The sequence below is a fragment of the Euleptes europaea genome, chromosome 1, assembly GCF_029931775.1.
Source record: "Euleptes europaea isolate rEulEur1 chromosome 1, rEulEur1.hap1, whole genome shotgun sequence".
Classification (NCBI taxonomy): Eukaryota; Metazoa; Chordata; class Lepidosauria; order Squamata; family Sphaerodactylidae; genus Euleptes; species Euleptes europaea.
This window is the reverse complement of record NC_079312.1, coordinates 682,040-701,967: the sequence shown is the minus strand read 5'-3', so window position 1 is coordinate 701,967 and position 19,928 is coordinate 682,040. Positions and strand designations below refer to the sequence as shown.

The 19,928-nt window shown below is 50.7% G+C and overlaps 1 protein-coding gene across 1 annotated transcript; it reads right to left on the bottom strand.

Annotated features, from left to right (window-relative positions):
• Positions 1–667: 667 nt before the first annotated feature.
• LOC130493222 (zinc finger protein OZF-like) lies at positions 668–6,257 on the bottom strand. The gene is made up of 6 exons (XM_056866921.1): positions 6,060–6,257; positions 5,769–5,861; positions 5,397–5,511; positions 4,518–4,556; positions 2,639–2,722; positions 668–1,860 (listed from the first exon to the last, which is right to left on the bottom strand). The coding sequence occupies exons 1-6, from the start codon at positions 6,255–6,257 to the stop codon at positions 668–670; spliced, it is 1,722 nt and encodes a 573-aa protein (XP_056722899.1).
• Positions 6,258–19,928: the final 13,671 nt, after the last annotated feature.

Genomic DNA, 19,928 nt, shown 5'->3' with positions numbered 1-19,928 from the left:
TCTCGCTCTCGCCTTCGCCTGGAACCTGCTTAAACCCGCAAGTGCCCAAGACTCAGGACCCCCAATCTAATGGCGGGGGGAGTCTCAGAAACTCATTCCGAGGCACCTGATTTTGGATCTGGCCAAAGATCCTCCAACTGGGAGAAGGCTGCGAGTGGTTAGCAAAGTTTACCCAGCTCGTTGGCCATCTTCTGCTGAGATCAGGAAATTTGAAGTTGATTGCACGTTTTGAAGAAACTGACTTCAAAATTCAGTGGGAAGAGCTGGAAATGACACCTGACATTCAAGGTGGTGAAGTTTTCAAAGCACCAGGCATGTCAGAGTCGATGGTGTTAAAGCTGCTTTTCATGGCTCAGAGGTGATTGCCCATTAACTGGAAATGGTCTCTCATTGTTTTGATTAAATGCTCTTGAAGTAGAGATATGGTTGCTCACAGGTGATGGAGCTAGGGGGGGTGTTATATAAGAGCCCTACTGACATCCTGGCTCTGTGATGGAAATGTGCTCTGCACATGGCATGCAGATGCACTCTCTCAAACCTATTCCAAAGATCCGCACATTGTACCCCAGGTGATCAAGGGGGAGCCCTTCAAGAAAACTGACAGAAGATGGCAGCTCAAATTGGGGTGTCTCAGCTGAGGAGGAAACAGGGGACTTACACTGAGTATTCAAAAATGATTTTCCTCTGTGTGTGTTCTTTGATGCCGTTGAAGAGTGCCTCTCTGACTGAACCTCTTTCCACACTCTGAGCATTCAAAAGGTTTCTCCCCTGTGTGGGTTCTTTGATGACTTTGAAGATCACCACTCCGACTGAATGTCTTTCCACACTCTGAGCATTCAAAAGGTTTCTCCCCTGTGTGGGTTCTTTGATGCTGTTGAAGATTGCCACTCTGACTGAATCTCTTTCCACACTCTGAGCATTCAAAAGGTTTCTCCCCTGTGTGGGTTCTTTCATGACTTTGAAGACTGCCACTCTGACTGAATCTCTTTCCACACTCTGAGCATTCAAAAGGTTTCTCCCCTATGTGGGTTCTTTGATGACTTTGAAGATCACCACTCCGACTGAATGTCTTTCCACACTCTGAGCATTCAAAAGGTTTCTCCCCTGTGTGGGTTCTTTGATGCCCTTGAAGACTGCCATTTTCACTGAATCTCCTTCCACACTCTGAGCATTCAAAAGGTTTCTCCCCTGTGTGGGTTCTTCGATGCTGTTCAAGATGGCCTCTCTGACTGAATCTCTTTCCACACTCTGAGCATTCAAAAGGTTTCTCCCCTGTGTGGGTTCTTTGATGCTTTTGAAGATTGCCACTTTGACTAAATCTCTTTCCACACTCTGAGCATTCAAAAGGTTTCTCCCCTGTGTGGGTTCTTTGATGACTTTGAAGAGCGTCACTGCGACTGAATCTCTTTCCACACTCAGAGCATTCAAAAGGTTTCTCCCCTGTGTGGGTTCTTTGATGCTGTTGAAGATTGCTACTTTGACTAAATCTCTTTCCACACTCTAAGCATTCAAAAGGTTTCTCCCCTGTGTGCGTTCTTTGATGACTTTGAAGATCACCACTCCGACTGAATGTCTTTCCACACTCTGAGCATTCAAAAGGTTTCTCCCCTGTGTGGGTTCTTTGATGCTCTTGAAGACTGCCACTGTGACTGAATCTCTTTCCACACTCTGAGCATTCAAAAGGTTTCTCCCCTGTGTGGGTTTTTTGATGCTCTTGATGATGGTGACTGCGACTGAATCTCTTTCCACACTCTGAGCATTCAAAAGGTTTCTCCCCTGTGTGGGTTTTTTGATGCTCTAGAAGATTGCCACTGCGACTGAATCTCTTTCCACACTCTGAGCATTCAAAAGGTTTCTCTCCTGTGTGTACTCTTTGGTGTACAAGAAGGTGTGATCTGTATTTGAAGTACTTTCCACACTGAAAGCATTTGTGTGTCCTCATTACAGGACCCTTTGGGGAAAGTGCACTACACTTTCTTCCACAAGAGTGTATCCTTCCTCTCTCCATGCAGATAATATGCTTCTCTCCTGAATGAATCCTTCGGTGTTGACAAAGGTCTGATTTCTGTGAGAATATCTTGCCACAATCTGAGCAGTTATGCAGTTTGGCTCCTTTATGTGTTCTTTGATGTCTTAGTAGCTCTGCTCTGCATAGGAAGCTCCTCCCACACTTCAAGCATTGATGGGTCTTCTTTGCATTGTGCATTTGCAAATGGATAGCATATTGGGCTTGATCTTTCATTCCACACTCCAAGCACTTATATGCTTCCTCCACCCTGTGGATTAGTTCATGGAAATCCAGTCCTTGGCCAGGAATGGGTTTGTCCCTCTTCTTGGCTGTGTGATTTCCTTTCCGCCCCTTAAGTCCGCCTTGATTCCTGAAGTTTCCTTTCCAATCTTTATTCTTCACTTTATCTGGCAATAGCTGATGCGCTTCCTTATCACCCTCATTCCATTGATCATCCCCTGCTGGAATGAAGAGAGATCCTGTTAGCACCCACACAATAAGATCTGATCATCCACACACAAAACATTTCAGTGGCTTTTCCCTGCTCTACATTGACAGGTACAATAATATGCACTTTAAAGGGACATGAAAGTCTTGGTTTGCAGTCTAATGATTTAGTCAGCTCCTCACCTGAGTGAATTCTTTGATGGGAAGAAAGGGCTGGTTTCCAACGGAAGGTCTCTCCACATTCCTCACAATCGCATGGTTTCTCTCCTGAGGGAATTTTCCTCTTGGAAATAAAACTCATGTTCTTACTGAAGGTCTTTTCACTGGACAAACGTTCATTTTCGTTTTCCCTGCAGCGGATTCTCTGATTAGCACCAAGGCCTTTGTTCTTTCTTGTTTTGGTTGACTTTCCTTCTTGGATTAGGATTTCATGGAAGTTCCCTTTTTGGGATGGAATGGGCTTATCCCTCCTCTTTGCATGGCTTCCCTCCTGCCTCTGTGGTCTATCTCCATCCTCGAAGTTTCCTTTGGCACCTTGATTCTTGTTTTTTTCCAAAGAGAACCCCTGGTATCCCTCAAGCAGCTCATCTACATTTGCCGTTGGAATAAAGAAAGAGGTCAAGCCAGTACCTACACAAGAAGACAAGCCACCCATCAGGCACTGCTCGCTAATGGGTGTGCATTTCCTTTATCAGACCTTTATTTCCACCCCGTGCCAATGATCACCTTCTTTCTACCCCACCAGAACTGTTGGTCTCACCTTATCTCCAGCAAGACCTCCCAGGTCAGCAGTTTTTATATTCTGCCTCCCCTCTCCTCTCCCGACTCCTCATATGTCCTTTTTCCCTTAAAGTGGCCAAGAATTGTTCCCCCACTGTTCACATTTGATGTGTCGTGCAGCTGTTTTGATTTTCTGCTATTTATACTTAAATAGAAGACAAGGAGAAAAGACGGTTTTCATATCCTGATTTTCTCTACCTAACGAGTCTCAAAGTGGATTACAATAACTTTCCCTATCCCCCCCACAACCAACACCTTGTGGGGGAGGTGAGGCTTAGAGAGTCCTGAGGGAATAGTGACTGTCCCAAAGTCACCCACCTGGCTTCATATGGAAGAGTGGGAAATCAAACCTCTCTCTCCAGACTACAGTCCGCCAACCTTAACCACTACAGCTTGCTGGTTCTCCACAAGAAGTTAGAAAGAGAGACAGAGAGGGAAAGTTATCGCTCTTATATGGGGAAGGAAAAGAAATCCAAAGGAGAGGAAACTTTTTTTCTGAAAGAATGGAAACCTGCTAAAGGTTAGAGTCCACAATCCCAACCAGTGTAAGGGGAACGAATCAATTCTAGATCAGAGTCAGAGGGGATGACGGCAATCCCATCTGGGGGACAAGTGTCTTGTAATGCTTGGCAACTGAGAAATTAGGATGGAGCTTCATGAGGGCCTCTCAGTCCTGCATTGACCTCAGGCCAGGACACCCTCACTGGCTTGAACAATGGCCACAACACTGGCCTCTGTTGCCCCTGTTGCTACTCGGGTCACGCTACCCGGTCATGGCGAATATCGCTTTCGTTGCCACCCCACCACCTCGAGGCTCCCAAAGGGAATCAAGTAACAGGGCAGGTCTCAAAACAGTGTTTTGCTGTTCAAGATGTTGATTCACATATCAGGCCAATGGTAAAATCCCAATGGCAGCAATTTGCACCTTTGGCGCCTTACCCAGAGAGGCCACGCTCCCGTAGTTCTCCAGCATGACTTCCTTGTAGAGATCTCTTTGGTCTGGATCCAGCAGGGCCCACTCTGCCTCAGTGAAATGCACGGACACCTCCTCAAAGGAAACTGGAGACTGAAAGAGATTCCTTGTCATAGAGATCATTCCAGGCAGAGGTGACATTCTGGGAAGGCATGTGTAAAAAGAGTGGCATTCAGAGCCTCTTGCCTGGGCCCCTTAACCAGAACTGCAGGAGGAAGCCCCCCCCCCCCCGAGAACGGATTTGAGACCAAGGCTGCCCCCCGCTCATCTCCCCTACCTGGACTGGAGGTACAGTAGCAGTTTCCACACCTCTGCAAAGAGAATGGCTGAACACTGTCTCTTCGCTACCTGCGAGGGAGAGAAAAGCAGAAGAAAGGGTATTAGCCCTGACATCTTGTTTGGTTTTCTTCTGTGAAGCTTGCTTTATGCCTCCCCGTTCCCAGGGTGTGAAACCTTGCCATAAGTACACTAAACAAAATGGTTACACTTTGTAGTAAGTTGTGGGAGAGGCGGAAGAGAAGCACAAGATACCCATGAGCCTCAGGGGGGCTTCAAATGCTGCTGACCCATGTCAGACTTCTGTGATACTTGAAACTTGTCCCATGAACTTTGGAGCTCAGAAACGTGGCAGCATCTCTGCTGGATCAGACCAGAGGCCCAGGCAGGCTATTCTCCCACCGGCTGGGCCCTCGCACATGCCCTTGAGTCCAGGCTGGTGGGAGAAAAAAAGATAGGTGAAAAAGAGGGAGATGGCAGAAAAAGAGGGAGGAACCTCGCCAGATGTGAATGAAGAGCATCTGGAAACCCAGGGTAATATCAGTGAGTGTCCGGAGTGTCTACTGATCCATTAATGTCACATCCGGGTTTTCAGCCAGAGCTATACTGCCCAGACCGTGCAGGCCCCATTTATTTGCAAGATTGAAGAGCTCGGCCGAGATTCATATGCCTTTTCTTCTGAGCCATGTTGAGTCCCTCTAATGGGGAAAAGGTGGGATATGAATATTGTAATCAATATCAGGCATTGCCCCCATGAATTTGTCTAATCCCCTTTTAGAGGCGTGACAATTAGCGAACCCTGAGGGCCACAAGTTGGGTGAAGAAGCATTTGGGTTTTTCCCCTGACTAGAACTTTCTACCCATCAAATTAACTGGGTGCCCCAATCCCATCCAGGCACAAGGAGTCCTTACCGCAGGAGAGGGCACCTTGGGCGCGCTCTTGGGCTCGGGCCAGCTGCCCTTCCTCTGAAGGAGCTCTTTCCATCTCACAGAACTCAGCTTCCATCTTCATGGATGGACCCCAGCTCTGAAACAGCAGCAAGGCAGATGGGCAAGAGATGGAATGGAAGGCACCAAGGAAGCCCCTCCCTTACTCTGCACCTAGGGTTTTCTTCCGACCCTGGGGAATTATCTGGAGGGACAAGAAATTCCCTAGAAGAAGTGGCTGCTGAAGTAGGTTGTTCCACCTCCCATTTGGATGATTAACCCTTGGACAAACATCAGGCATGGATAACGCCATCTATTGTGGGTTGAATTTAAATACCTGGACAGAAAAGCCCTCACCTGTTCAGCCAGCTTGGCCAGGATGGGGGCCTTTCCTTGCTCTCTTGCCAGGTCCAGTTCCTCCTGGGTCCTGCGCCTCCATTTCTCCTCTGCCTGACTCAGGAGGAAACCTTCGGCCAGGGCCACCGCTTGGGAACTGGTCTCTGGGCCACAGCCTGTGATCCAGCGCTGCATTTTGTGGGGCAGGATGGTCAGGAACTGCTCCAGGATCACCAGGTCCAGGATCTGCTTCTTGGTGTGTGTCTCTGGCTTCAGCCAGTGGTTGCAAAGCCCATGGAGCTGGCTGCAAACCTCCCGGGGCCCATCGGCCTCACAGTAGCGGAACTGCCAGAAGCGTCGGCAATGTACTTCTGAGTTCAGAGGCTCCTGATCCCAGATTTCTGGCACAGCTCTCTGCCAGGATTCAATGCCACTCCCAGCTTGGACAGGATGGGGGCCTTTCCTTGCTCTCTTGCCAGGTCCAGGTCCTCCTGGGTCCTGCTCCTCCATCTCTTTCCCCTTCTATTGGGTCGCCTCCGACTGTGAACAGATCCCTTTAGTCACTTGGCTGTGAAGAGAGGATTCTCCCTGCTGGGTGGGGGGGGGAGGGAAAGGGGGACAGATAGCAACTGTGCCAGAAGGAAAACAAAAGGGAAGGGAGATTCACTGGGTCACCCCAAACTTGCTATCAAATCAAATATTAAGCCCATACCCCCAGAGCAAAAAACAAGAACCATGGATCCACGGCAACCATGGATCCGTGCAAAAACAGAGTTCCAAATCAAGGATCCTCATGGGCGCTCATTATCGAATCACTCCAGGTTTACAATCAAATTATGTATCACGTCCATAACCACCAGTTACGACAGAGAGCTAGAACGGCAAGGAGAAAGTTTGTGCCCATGGCTTCTGCGAATCAGGTCAAGAGAGTGACGGGGGGCTGTGTTTTATCTTCTTTCCTCCGGCACTGCTGACCCGGAAGAGAGCCTGCAAATCCGGTCCATCATCTCAGGGAGCTTTCTGTAGGGAGGGAGCAGGAAACACCGCTCCCCCCCCCTCGCTCATGTGCCAGGGAGGGGGTGGGTGAACTGGGGGTGGCAGGGAGCTCTTTTCCCAATTCATTACTCCCCGGTCCTCTGTCTACACTTTGGGTCTTGCATAGCAGACCCTGGCCCTACATTTCTCCCCCTCCCAAGAGCCCTTTCAGCTCACCAGACGCCACCCAGCCGTTCCTGCAGCAGCCTGGAAACCCCCAACCTTCCTTCTGTAGGGCTGGAGGAGGAAACGCACAACCCCCCCCCAGTTGTGCCCCCCTCTCTCTCTTAAAGCATTCCAGGGTATTCTGCCCTCCCCATCAGAGCCGGAAAATAAACTGGCTTTAATCCTAATGCGGTCCCAGATTGAGACATTCTGCCCGTCTGTCGTGTAGGGAGGGATGTGGGGTCCCCTCCCCCCTCCCCCTCCCCCCCTCCCTCGGGCATCGCTTCCCCCCCCCCACTCCGGAGAGCCTCCTCTGGCCCCCTCCGACCTCTCTGCTGCTGGGGGGGCGGGGGGGTCACGGAGAACGGCGGACTAGTGGTTTGAGCGGTCCATGGAGTTGCGCGTCCTGCAGTTTCCGTTCCTGGATCTTCTTCTGCAGGTGTCATTCTGTAGCCGACGGGACTGTTTCTTTGTTTCAAGGGCACTGGCTGCATTTAATACCGGAAACGACCCTGCATCTCCGCTCGGGGCTTCTGCCCTCCGGGACCAACCGGGGTGTTGGGTCCTCTGCAGACTCGCCCCCCCCCCATCGTCTGAACGGAGCCTCCTTTCCCAACACGTGAGATGCCCGGAGTCACTGATTCCACCCCCACCTCCACCCCCACGATTCTCTTTTTCCTGGAACAGCCCCTGGCCTTGGGGGGACCTGCCCTGGGGGGTGGGCGTGGGGGGGGGACTCCAAGCACTCCCCCCTCCCGCAATCCAGCCCCCTCCTCATCCTGCTTTGCCTTGACTCGACCCCCCCACCCAAAAGAGCCCCCCCAGGCTCTCCGCTCCTCCCCCCACCCCCCCCTGCAAACCTGGCTCACTCCCAAAGGCCTCCGCAATGCAGAGAGGGGGGAGGAAAGAGGAGAGCCGGAGGAGCAGCCCCCACCCCCCCCAGGCTTTTCGGGGTGTGGGGGTGTGGGAGGGGGTCTCCCTCCCTCTCCCGGATCGGGGCCCGCCTACCTCTGACCCCGCTTCCCCCCCACCCACCCCTCGAGTTCCCCGGGACCCCCCCCCCTTCACTCACTGGGCAGGAGTAGCAGCTGCTGCTTTCCCACGGGGGGGTGGGGGGGTCAGCACAACAAAGGCCGCCGTTCCTACGGGGGGGGGACTCCGGGTAAGACCGGAAGTGGCCCCTCTAGGGTTTCAGACTCGCTGGCCTTCCTTTCCGCGGGGTCAGAGGCCGCCGCCCCCCACCCCCACCCCCACCTTCTCTCTGCATTCGCTGGGGGAGGGGGGGAGCAGCTGGAGGAGACCAGGGACATTTGGGGAAGGGGCGCATCAAACCCCCCCCCGGCCTCCGCCCCCCCGCCTTGAATGCCCTGTGGCGAGGAGAGGCTGCCCCCCCTCTTCCTCTCTCCCCCTCCCTGGAAGTCCCCCCCAAGCAAGATGCGGCCCACCTGTGTCCCCCCCCCCCCCGCACAGACTCACCTGGCACCTTGGAGCCCCGGAGGGGGAGATGGGGGGGGCTGGCCTCGGAGCCCCCTTTCTGCTTGGGGGGCTTTACCTGCACTTGGGAAAGGGAGAGCCCCCTCCCCTCCCCTCCCCCCACCTTAGACTCAACCAAGAGATGGTCTGGGGTGGAGGGGGGTGGTGGAAATAAGAGCCCAGGCACTGCCAGAGAGTTCAAGGACGCCTCTGGTCCGTTCAGGCAGGGGATCATTTGAATCCAGCTCCCACCGTCAACGTTGACAGGATCTTGGGATCCCTGAAGCCCCCCCCCCTTTGCCCCCTGGGTCCCTGTGCACCCTGGTGCCGGAAACCCATGCAAGGTTCCCCCCTACACAACACCTCGCTTCCAGGTCTGTCCCAGGTCCACTGCGAGAGGTTTGTCCTGGGAGTTTGGCGCTGGGGACTGGGATTTCCAGACGCGTATTGGCCCGATCAGGAGTCACTGGGGGCCATTTCAGATATTGACTTAATTCATTTATACCCTCCCTTTTCCCCCAGCAGCTTACATCGTTCTCCTCTCCTCCATTTTATCCTCAAAACAACCCTTCAAGGTAAGCTAGGCTGAGAGCGTGACTGGCCCAAGGTCACCCAGTGAGCATTTTACAGACACTATCCCGCTTTTGCCGAGAATAAAGACGCTCCGTATACATTCTCTAAATTTATTCAGATTATGGATAGCCCCCCTTTCTCACTGGGACTCAGGGCACATCACAGAGTGAGTCAATAAAACCAACAGCGTGGGGCGTTCAGTAAACAATGAACTAGCCTTTGGGTTACAGAACCCACCGGAAATGCAAAAGTCTAACGGTAGCAAAGCAAATGGTTGGCAGGACACATTAAATGAGGCCCAAATTACATCTCCGGATCCAACTTACAGCAGCCGATACACAGTGGCGCAGGCCACAGTCCCTGATCATTTATCCCAGTAGCTTTGTGAAGCGTTTGGTACAGTGCTGCCTCACTTTCTGCCTTAGAAAAAGCCCTCCTGCGCAATTCAGAGCTGCCTCGTTTGTGGAGAGCCAGGAGAGGGGGGGCGCCTTCCTGATCCCCCCAAGGCAGGAAATTCCACAAGGTGGGGGGGGCCACAATGGAGATGGCACACATATGGGCAGTTTGTTGATTTTGCCCATTGGCAGCTTGGCACCGGCAACAGGCCCTTCTCAACCGAGGGAAGCTGATGTGGTGGCGCATGGGGGGGAAAGAGATAGGGAGGGTCCAAGGCCATGAGGGGCTTTGAAGGTGAGAGCCACTATTTTTAACTGAGCCCAGTAACAGAGGAGCAGCCCATGGAGTGACCATGGAGTAAAAGATCCCGTTTTTCTGGGCCCGTCCTAAACATGCAAGCTAATTTCCCCCAGGTTAATCTAAATGTATAGTCACGTATTTGTGGGGTGTGTGGCTAACACTACTGCTCTCTCAATCACTTTGCCCAGAAAGGGCAGATTAGAGACAGGGCCTTAACTGGCTACAACATATTTCTACGCGGGTGTTTTTAAGTAGCAGATGGATAACCACCTCTTTGAGTCATATAAGGAAGGTGCACAGAGTTAGTGATGGATTCATGATAGGAGGATTCATGGATGTGATTTTAGACACCAGGGTGGGCAGTATCTAGGGCACAATTTCCTAACAAATGGGGAAATCAGAGTTTGATTCCAGGTGAGTGGAAATGATCACCTGTGGAAGTAAAAGGTGGAAGGTTGCAGAAGGATGGGAGAGATCACATAAGAACATTAAAAAGCCCTGCTGGCTCAGACCGTGGTCCAACCAGTCCAGCCTATTGTCTCACACAGTGGCCAACCAGTTCCTTGGGAGGGCCAAAAATAGGGTATACAGGCCAAGGCCTTCCCATGATTCGTCTCTCGGCAACAGAATAAAGAGGCGTACTGTGAATGTGCGGGTTCCCTTTATTCACCATGAGCAGTAGCCACTGATAGCCCCCCGATACCCTCCAGTTCTAATATTTTGGGAGAGGAAGAAAAAAGTCTCTTTGTCAACTATCAGTCCGCACGGGAGAGAAAGGCAACACAATACCAGCACTAAAACTCTAGCTCTGTGTTGGCGAACCTATGGCACGCGTGCTGACTCTGGCACCCGGAGCCCTCTCTGTGGGCACGCGCGGGTAAGTGGCTCGCTGCGGTTGCGTGAGAGGGCTGGGCGCACGGCTGCAGCGTCCACCCCCTCCGGAGCCTCCCGTCCTGGACTTCCAGGGCTCCAAAAGGCCTCCCGGGTCTGCGTCTGGACCCCTCCCTCTCTCAGCTGAGCTGCGGCTGGCTCAGCTGTTGCTCGCCTCTCCCCCGCCCCTCTTCACCTGGGATGGGGGAGGCTGTGGCTTAGCTGTTCCTGGCGTGCCTAGCGGTTCCCGTGTTCCAGCGGTTCCCGTGTTCCCGGCGGTTCCTGGGGTCGTGTGTTTTTTCCTTCCTTCCAAGAGTTCACAGTGAGGTGAACTCTCTCATAATACTAGAACGCGGGGCCATCTGCTGACGCTGGAGGGTGACAGATTCAAAACAGATAAAAGGAAGTATTTCTTCACACAACGCACAGGTAAATTGTGGAACTCCCTGCCCCATGATGTGGTGATGGCTGCCAGCTTGGGGGGCTTTAAGAGGGGAGTGGGCATATTCATGGAGAAGAGGGGTATTCATGGCTATTAGTTAGAATGGATACTAGTCATGCTGCATACCTATTCTCTCTAGTATCAGAGGAGCATGCGTATTCTATTGGGTGCGGTGGAAGACAGGCAGGACGGTGCTGCTGCAGTCGTCTTGCTTGGGGGCTTCCTAGAGGCACCTGTGTGGCCACTGTGTGAACAGACTGCTGGACTTGATGGGCCTGGGTCTGATCCAGCAGGGCCTTTCTTATGTTCTTAAAATGCAGGGAAGGGAAGGCGTCTGGTTCCTCCCTTCCCAGCCGTGACGCCGAGTCCTCTATGGCCTGTGTGTGTGCTATATGAGAGGACAAGACAGACATGGCACTCATTGTACTGGGATTGTCAAGGGGAACTTCATCTTATTTATGCAAATTTCCCAAGAAGGGAATATCCATTTCTTTCGTGTTAACTCATACGTGTTTGCTATTTTTGGTACAGGGATAGATTTGTATTGGGTGCTTCATTTTTTTTTTAATTTTGTCTTTTTGTAGACTCCAAGTCTTGAACACCCAAAAAATGAGTACAGCAAAAAAAGCTCTGTTATTGTGTTTTTCTTTTAAGGCAAAAGATGTGACTGTAGGAGTTGTTTGTTCTAAACGAAAACCTCCGTATTCAGGTTAAATGGCTGTGCTGGCACTTTGCCATAAAGAAGTGGGTTTTGGGTCGCAGTTTGGGCACTCGGTCTCTAAAAGGTTCGCCATCACTGCTCTAGAGGATGATGTTCAGAAAGGGTGGACTTGAGGAGGAAGATTTAGCAACACTGGAAATGTTTGAAGAGCTTTTCTCCTGAGTAAATTCTAAGGTATGCCTTTTGGGGGGAGGGGGGGCAACGAGAGGTTTCTTGCACGTCCCCCTGCGGGTTCCCATTGGTGAATCATAGAATCGCAGAATCATAGAGTTGGAAGGATCATCTAGTCCAACCCCTGCACCATGCAGGAAATTCACAACTACCTCCCCCCCCACCTCCCCAGTGACCCCAACCCTCCCCCCACCATGCAGGGTCCCACAATCAAAGCACTCCCGACAGACGGCCCTCCAGCCTCTGCTGAAAGACCTCCAAAGACGGGGATGCCACTGACGCGGAAGCCAAGCGGATTAGCAGTCTTGTCCAGGATACCCATCAGAAAGTCCACGGCCACATAGAAAAAGTGTAGTTTATTTGTACAGTATAATTCCTTCCCTCCGCAGGGCCTTTATGCTAGCTAGACTAAACGCTTTTCCATCGGCAGTTCTATTCGGGAGATTTAATGGTACCCCTTTGGAAAAGAGAATTTGTAGCTGTGGCTTAAACCAGATAGACTCCATTTATCATATTTTATTGGAATGTGAAATGCTAGCGGACCTACGTACTAAATTTTTAATGCCATCAATTTTGGATAGGAACTCTCCCCCCCACTCTCTGATCAGACTTTTACTGAACGGGTATGATCCAGAAACTACAGAAATAGTAGCCATGTTTTTGAAGCAAGCTTTAATGATAAAAATCAAACAAAAAATATAATAGCTGCTATTCCGGTTACTTGTAGAAACTAGTTTTCTATATATACCTTATATCCACTGTACTCCGGCATACCTCATTTTATTCATATCTATTGCTACAGATTGCGATATTGATGTTTTATCATTTGCCAAATTCTGGAATACCTTGTACAATTTGTTATGCCAATAAAGGTTTTTGAATTTGAATTTGAATTTGTACAGTGCAGAAATATATACAGATACTCCTTTCACACTCTCCGCTCATAACATCCCGCATAGAACTGCGGTTTCACTTCATTATATACACCTGGTGGTTGTAGCCACCAATCACAGTAGATATCCAATTATCCTGGCATTGCTACTGCATTGCATCAGCCACCTGGCTATAGCTGGATCAGGCCAGCTTTCTCTAGCTCCCCAGGTACTTTCCAGGCTGATTACATCATCCTTAGATCTCACTGATCTATCCTGCACCTGTCAAACTATCTGACAGACTTGTAATCTTGACACTCCTTCTCAAGGATTTCAGATTAGTTTGATTAGTTTCATGAATCTATTGCAATCCACAATTTTTGTAAATAGATCTGCCACATTACCAGAACTGGCACACTTTACAATACATACCAAGCCTTTGTTCACAGCTTCAATTACATTGACATATCTGATTCTTATATGTTTACTTCTGCCTTTAAAGTTTTGTTCAGTCGCAAGTTGTAGCGCTGATTGACTGTCAGTATACACCTTTACTGGTAATTGTACAGACACATTGAGTTCCTTCATGAGATAGACAAACCATTCCACCTGATTTATGCATTCACTCACAGCACTATATTCTGCTTCACATGAACTCATGGCTACAAATGACTGTTTTACAGATTTCCAATGTATGGGTGCTTCACCAAAATACAACACATACCCGGTTGTTGATTTTGCGTTCCCCTGATCTCACCATGATGCATCTGCATACGCAGTCAGTTCCCCATTACATGCATTCAAGCATAACTGGTTGTTTACAGATCCCTTCAGGTATCTGAGTACACGCTTAGCTGCTTTCCAGTCACTCTGCTTTGGTGACATATTTTTCCTGCTCAGGCAATGTACCGCCTGATATATGTCTGGGCGAGTCCAACAAGCAAGATATAACAAACTTCCTATCAGGGACTGATACAGAGATTTGTCACACTTCTTGTTCCTGAGACTCTTCACATAAATAACCTGTGACCATTGGGGTTTCAGCTGCATTAGCATCAAGCATGCTAAACCTTTCCAGCAACTGTTTAATTTTTTCTGTTTGAGACAAGTAAAAAACACCTTTACTGTCTCTGTTTATTTTTACCCCTGGAATCACATCCAGGTGCAGCCAATTTACAAACTGCCACCTGTTAGATTAGAGTGAGAAACCTTGAGCTATTGGCATTCTTCCATTACAGCCTTCCTTGCTCTGAACCACAATAGCTTTTCTCTTTCATTGTCAGCTACAATTCTTTCATAGCTGCCAGGTTCACCATCATCCATACTGTAAACATGATCACAATCTTCAAAACCATATCTTTGTGGAGGTACTCCTTTATTACTTCTGTCTGACCGTCTGACTACCGTGCCACTAGACTCCCCTCCTTCTGGAGTCTCAACCTTTACTGTTTCCCTGCTTGCAACAACTTCAGGAAAAACACTTTCATCTGCCTCTGGCTGTCCATTAGCCGGCAATAAAACTTCTTCAGAAACCTTCTCATTGCCAATTAAAAGATTCTCCGAAGTTCGCAGATTTGCTAAAAGACACCTGGTTCTGATCATTAGCAAAGCTATAAGATTTTGCCGCATTCTGATATCCCAGAAATATCAGCGGTTTGGATTTCTTGCCACCTGCTCTGCGGTTCTTTAAAGGTATATCCACCCAAGCCTTTGTACCAAACACTCTTAAATGCTTCAAAGAGGGATTTCTATTGTACAATGCCTTGTAGGGAATATTGTTAATGCTGGAGGTCCAAAGTCTATTAATCAAATAACAAGCCACCTTGATGCCTTCCCCCCAGAACCTGGGTTTTAGATTAGCATCCTCTATCAAAGCTTGCAACATTGACTTTAGATAACCAATCCTCCTCTCAGCCACACCGTTCTCCTGAGGAACACAGGGATTAGCCAATCTGTGCTCAATTCCCTTGCTCTCTAACCACTGGGTAAATGCACTAGAGACAAATTCACCGCCTCTGTCAGATTGTATACTGGATACCTTGAGGTCTAGCTGCCTTTCCACCCTTTTAATCCAATACTTGATGGTTTGACATGCCTCACTTTTCTGCTTCAGCAGATACACCCAGCCATAACGAGAGAAATCATCCACAATACATAAAGCGTATCGGTTCTTAGACACACTCTCAGGAAATGGACCACAGAGATCTAAATGAGCAATTTGCAGAGGTCTGGTTGCCACCCTTTGGCTTACCTTAGCCACTGGACTACATCTGCTTTTAACAGATTTGCAGACAGTGCAATCTAGGAAAGAATTACACCCATTCAACTTAATGTCATCCTTCCCTAACACACTCAGGGTTTTCTTTAGAATGGAAAAGGAGGCGTGGCCAAAACGTCTATGTAGAAGGTGTATGCACTCATTATGTGGATTTTTATTCACAGACTCCACTACCATAGAAGTTTCTCCTGTCCTTCTATGCACCACATAGACATCCTTTTGCAAGTGCCCTTCTAACATTACAACCTCCCCCTGGCTTATCTGGCAGGTGTTTCCTTCAAACTGCACCTTAAAACCAGTCTTAGCCAGCACAACAGCAGTGTAAGTTCCATTCACTGACTGTCTCTTTGGTTGCTTATTCCTGGCCAACTGGGGACAATGTTTTTTCAAATGTTGTGAGGACCCACAGAGAAAACACTTTCTGACAAACATCACGCATTCCTCATCTTGCTTGTAGCTCCTACTCTGCCTTCCGTCGCCTCCCCTCTGCTGCTGCCACTGGCTCTGTGCTGAGTAGACCTCTTGCCCGTCTCGGGGTTGTCTAAACAGCTCGGCTGCAGTCCTCGGCGTAGACTCTATCCAGTCTCTCTGCCTGGGATGAAAAACGTGCTGGGGGGCTGAGGTCTCGGCAGATGGGCGATTCGTTGATTTAACCTCGGGGGTGTATCTCAGCTGGGCTGCTGTCTTCTGCTTACATCCTTCCTCCCGTCGTTCCTCTTCTTCCAGAATTCGTCCAGTCAAGTATTCATAGGTTAATTGCCCTGCTGCCAGGCTCTCCAGCGAGGTTACTAAAACATCAAAGCTCGCATCCAGAGAACTCAAAAGCAAATACACCCGGTCCTCCGCAGATATAACTTTTCCCCTCAACTCCAGCTGTCTGAACAACTCTGCTAGGGTCTTCAAGTGGGCTGCAGCCGGCGTGTGCAGTGATTTATGGCATCTATAAAGCCCCCTCATTAGTGCTAGCAGCGTGCCAGCTGAGTCCCGGAGATACACTGCTCGCAGACTATCCCATGCCAACTTTGCATGCTCTTTGCCCACCACAAAAATAAGCTGGTCATCTCCCACCGTCAAGGTGATATTGGCAAGGGCTTTTATGTCCTTGGCAATCTCGGCTGCTGTAGTAGGGAGTCTTTCCACAGCATCCCATAAATCCTCCCTTTTCAGATATTGCTCCAACCTCACAGACCAAACGTGGAAATTCTCTGAGGTGAGTTTATCCACTGGGATAAAAGATTGTTGTGCCATTACTCACACAGCCGTCACTTCTCCAGTAGCTTCTGAAAATCCTGGACTCTGCTTATCTACCACCACACATAAAACCTGCGCAGTGTAGCAGAAACACTCCTGTAACATAGAGGAGCTGGGCCCAGAGCCCTGACGCGGAAGCCAAGCGGATTAGCAGTCTTGTCCAGGATACCCATCAGAAAGTCCACGGCCACATAGAAAAAGTGTAGTTTATTTGTACAGTGCAGAAATATATACAGATACTCCTTTCACACTCTCCGCTCATAACATCCTGCATAGAACTGCGGTTTCACTTCAATATATACACCTGGTGGTTGTAGCCACCAATCACAGTAGATATCCAATTATCCTGGCATTGCTACTGCATTGCATCAGCCACCTGGCTATAGCTGGATCAGGCCAGCTTTCTCTAGCTCCCCAGGTACTTTCCAGGCTGATTACATCATCCTTAGATCTCACTGATCTATCCTGCACCTGTCAAACTATCTGACAGACTTGTAATCTTGACAGCCACCACCCCACCCCGAGGCAGCGCGTCCCACCGTCGAACAGCCCTCGCGGTCAGGAAGATCTTCCTGATGTTCAGGTGGAATTGCTTTTCTCTTCGTTTCAATCCATTCCTCCGTGTCCCAGTCTCTGGAGCCACGGAGAACAAGCGAGTTCCCTCCTCCACATGACGCCCCTTCAGATGTTTAAACCCGGCTCTCACGTCTCCCCTCGACCTTCTCTCCTCCAGACGGAACAAACCCAGCTGCTGGAGTCTCTCCTCGTCGGGCATCTGGATTCCGGACCCCTGACCCTCCTGGCCGCCCTCCTCTCCTCTCCGGACCCGTTCCGCTCAGCATCCTTCTTCCGTTGGGGAGCCCAAAACCGGACCCAGGATTGTTCCAAGGGAGACTCTGACCAATGCAGAACACCGCGGCAGCATGCCTTCAGTGTGTGTGCGCCCCCCACCCCACCCGCAGGAGACCCCCAGGAAAGAAGATTTGCTGGCAGGAGGGTTAAAAACAAGAAGAAGGCAGAACCGCGTCTGCACGAAGCCACACGGGCAGAGTGGGGGGGGGGGAGGAGCAACCCCTCCAAAAACCGAATGACACCCCTGCAGGCCTGTTTGGGACCCCCCGGGCCGCCCCCCCCCACGAAGCCAGGCTGACGGGAAGGGTCGCAACCAGGTGCCAAAAACGGAGGGGCCATCCCTCCCCCCCCCCGGGAGTTTTGCAGAGAGGCGCCGCCGAACGACACAGAAGCAAATAGAGGCGCGGCCCCGTGCGGGGTGGGGGGGAGCAGAGGCCGGGGGTCGCGGAGGGAGGGAGGGAAGAAGGGGCTCCGCCCTCGGCCTTCTCCTCCTCCGGGGAGGGGGGAGGAGATACCCCGGGGGGAGAGCAAAGGTGTGGGGGAAGGGGCTTTGGGGAAAACGGAGCCCCGCCGGTGCATGGTGTTCTTAAGGGGGGGGAAGGGGATATTCTTGCTGCACTTTGAGGTCTCCTGGGAGGAGGGGGTGAACCCTGCAGGGATCTTTGCAAGACCCCCCCCCAGATGCAAGACCCCTCCTCCTCCGGGCTGCTCCGCGCTCGAAACCGGGGCGAGGCGTTTTGCAAAAGGCAACCCCATTTCTCGGCTCACCTCTGGCTCCAAAACCCCTCCGGCGCCGCCCGGTCTCCCCTGCCCGGAAAGGGCGCTGGCAGGTCGCGTGGCCTTCTCGGTGGATCCCTCTCTAGGAATGGAGGCTCCTTCCCCCCCCCCCCCTTAACCCTCAGGCTGGCTCTCCGCACTGGGCAAAAAAAGGACCCCCCCCCTCGCCTAGCCCAGCCAGAGGCTGCAGGGGTTCCCCCAGCGAGCCTCACTCGGATTTAGTTGCAAAGGGGAAGACCGGACTCGAACCCTTCTCCATCCCAGCTGATGATGCTCATTCTTGTCCTCAAGAGTGGGGGGGGGGCGCTGAGGTTCAGCAGGGGAGGGCGTCAGGCAGCTAGGATGGAGCCAACTGGATGCAGAGGAGTCCCACCTGCACGTGGGTGGGGGGAAATGCCCGCTTCTTCTGCTCCTGAGAATTGGGAGGGGGATGCGGAGCAGCTTCGGGCCGGGCTCACTGACTTGAGCCACGCAGAGCACTTCCCAGGCATCGGCCTGATAGGAGAGCTGCCCCCCACCCTCACTGACCTCGGGGCTCCATTAGGGCTGTTACCGCACTAGGTATTCCCAGCGCTGTATTAAGAGTTTGAAAATGTTATAAAAAAACATCGCTTTAAAAGGGTTTTCCCCCTGACGAGCATATACCTTTAAAACGTTGCATGACTCTCTGCCCCGCTGTAGTCAGCTGTGCAGCCCACCTTCCCTCCCCTCCTCCCCTCGCAGGGCTGCAGTTTCCAGTGTTGCACACACCGAGTCTAATGGGGTCTTCTCTCCCCCACCCTTCCTATTAACCAAGGGCTGCATTTCCCGGCTGCTCGGCCTCACCTCCTTGCTTTCACCTACGCACAGAAGCTAGCCACGATGATCTCAAGGTTGCCAGAGGGGTGGGGAGGGAAAGGCAAGCCTCGTGCGTTTCTTGGCGTGCGGCTTCAGAGGCTCCCAACAGCACGGCGGGTGGGAACGTCTGGATTGACAAGGGCCACGTTTTGCTGCCACCTATAACTGGAACATGGGGCCTTTTCCTTCCGAAGTGTAAAATAAAGCTGCGCGGGGAAGGCGAGGCAACAGAACTGGCTGCTGGGCTTATTCAAAACGGGACACAACGGACATTTTAATTAAAAAGACGGGACGGCCGGGGAATGTGACAAAAACGGGCCCGTCCCGTTCAAAACGGTACGTATGTTCAGCCCACTAAAAGGAGATGGCCTGGCCATTTACTTTCTCCATCTTTTGCGTAAGATGTAAGAACAGAGGGAGTTGGTGGAGGATGACTCTGGTCATCTGGCCTCACTCTCTCCATCTCTCAGGAGATGTCACTCCCATTTCTTGCGTGGAACGGAATCCTAATATTTCACAAGCTCTTTGTGAGAATGGGAAAGACTCTCCTTGAGAGAGACTCATTTCGAGATAGTAGAAAAGGGGAAGAGTCCAGTAGCACCTTAAAGACTAACAAAAATATTTTCTGGTAGGGTATGAGTTTTCGTGAGCCACAGCTCACTTCTTCAGAAAGCTCATACCCTACCAGAAAATATTTTTGTTAGTCTTTAGGGTGCTACTGGACTCTTGCCCTTTTCTACTACTGCAGACAGACCAACACGGCTACCCACTGTGAATCATTTCAAGATGACTTGCTAAGGCTACATATCTGAAATGAATGCTTGCAGACTATTCCATAAGATGGAGGCTCTTAGAATTCCCACTAACCTTAATGTGGGACTAAGAGTATTGGATCTTTTCCATATTTGGAAACACTGACATCTCATTGATTCTAGCAAGGATTAATGAGTTCTCACTAAAAGATCTGAATGGTCTAGCTTGGCTTTCCTTGAAAAACATGGAAGTTGTGAAACCCAGAGCTTCCTTAGATACAGGTCCTTCACAGGATTGAAGAGACCAGGAACATGATTCCTAGAGACACTCTTCGAGAGTCCTCTATCCAACCAGAGATATCTCTCAGGGCAAAGAGCCAGAGGTTTCCCCAACGGGCAGGGGATGCTTCTGTACT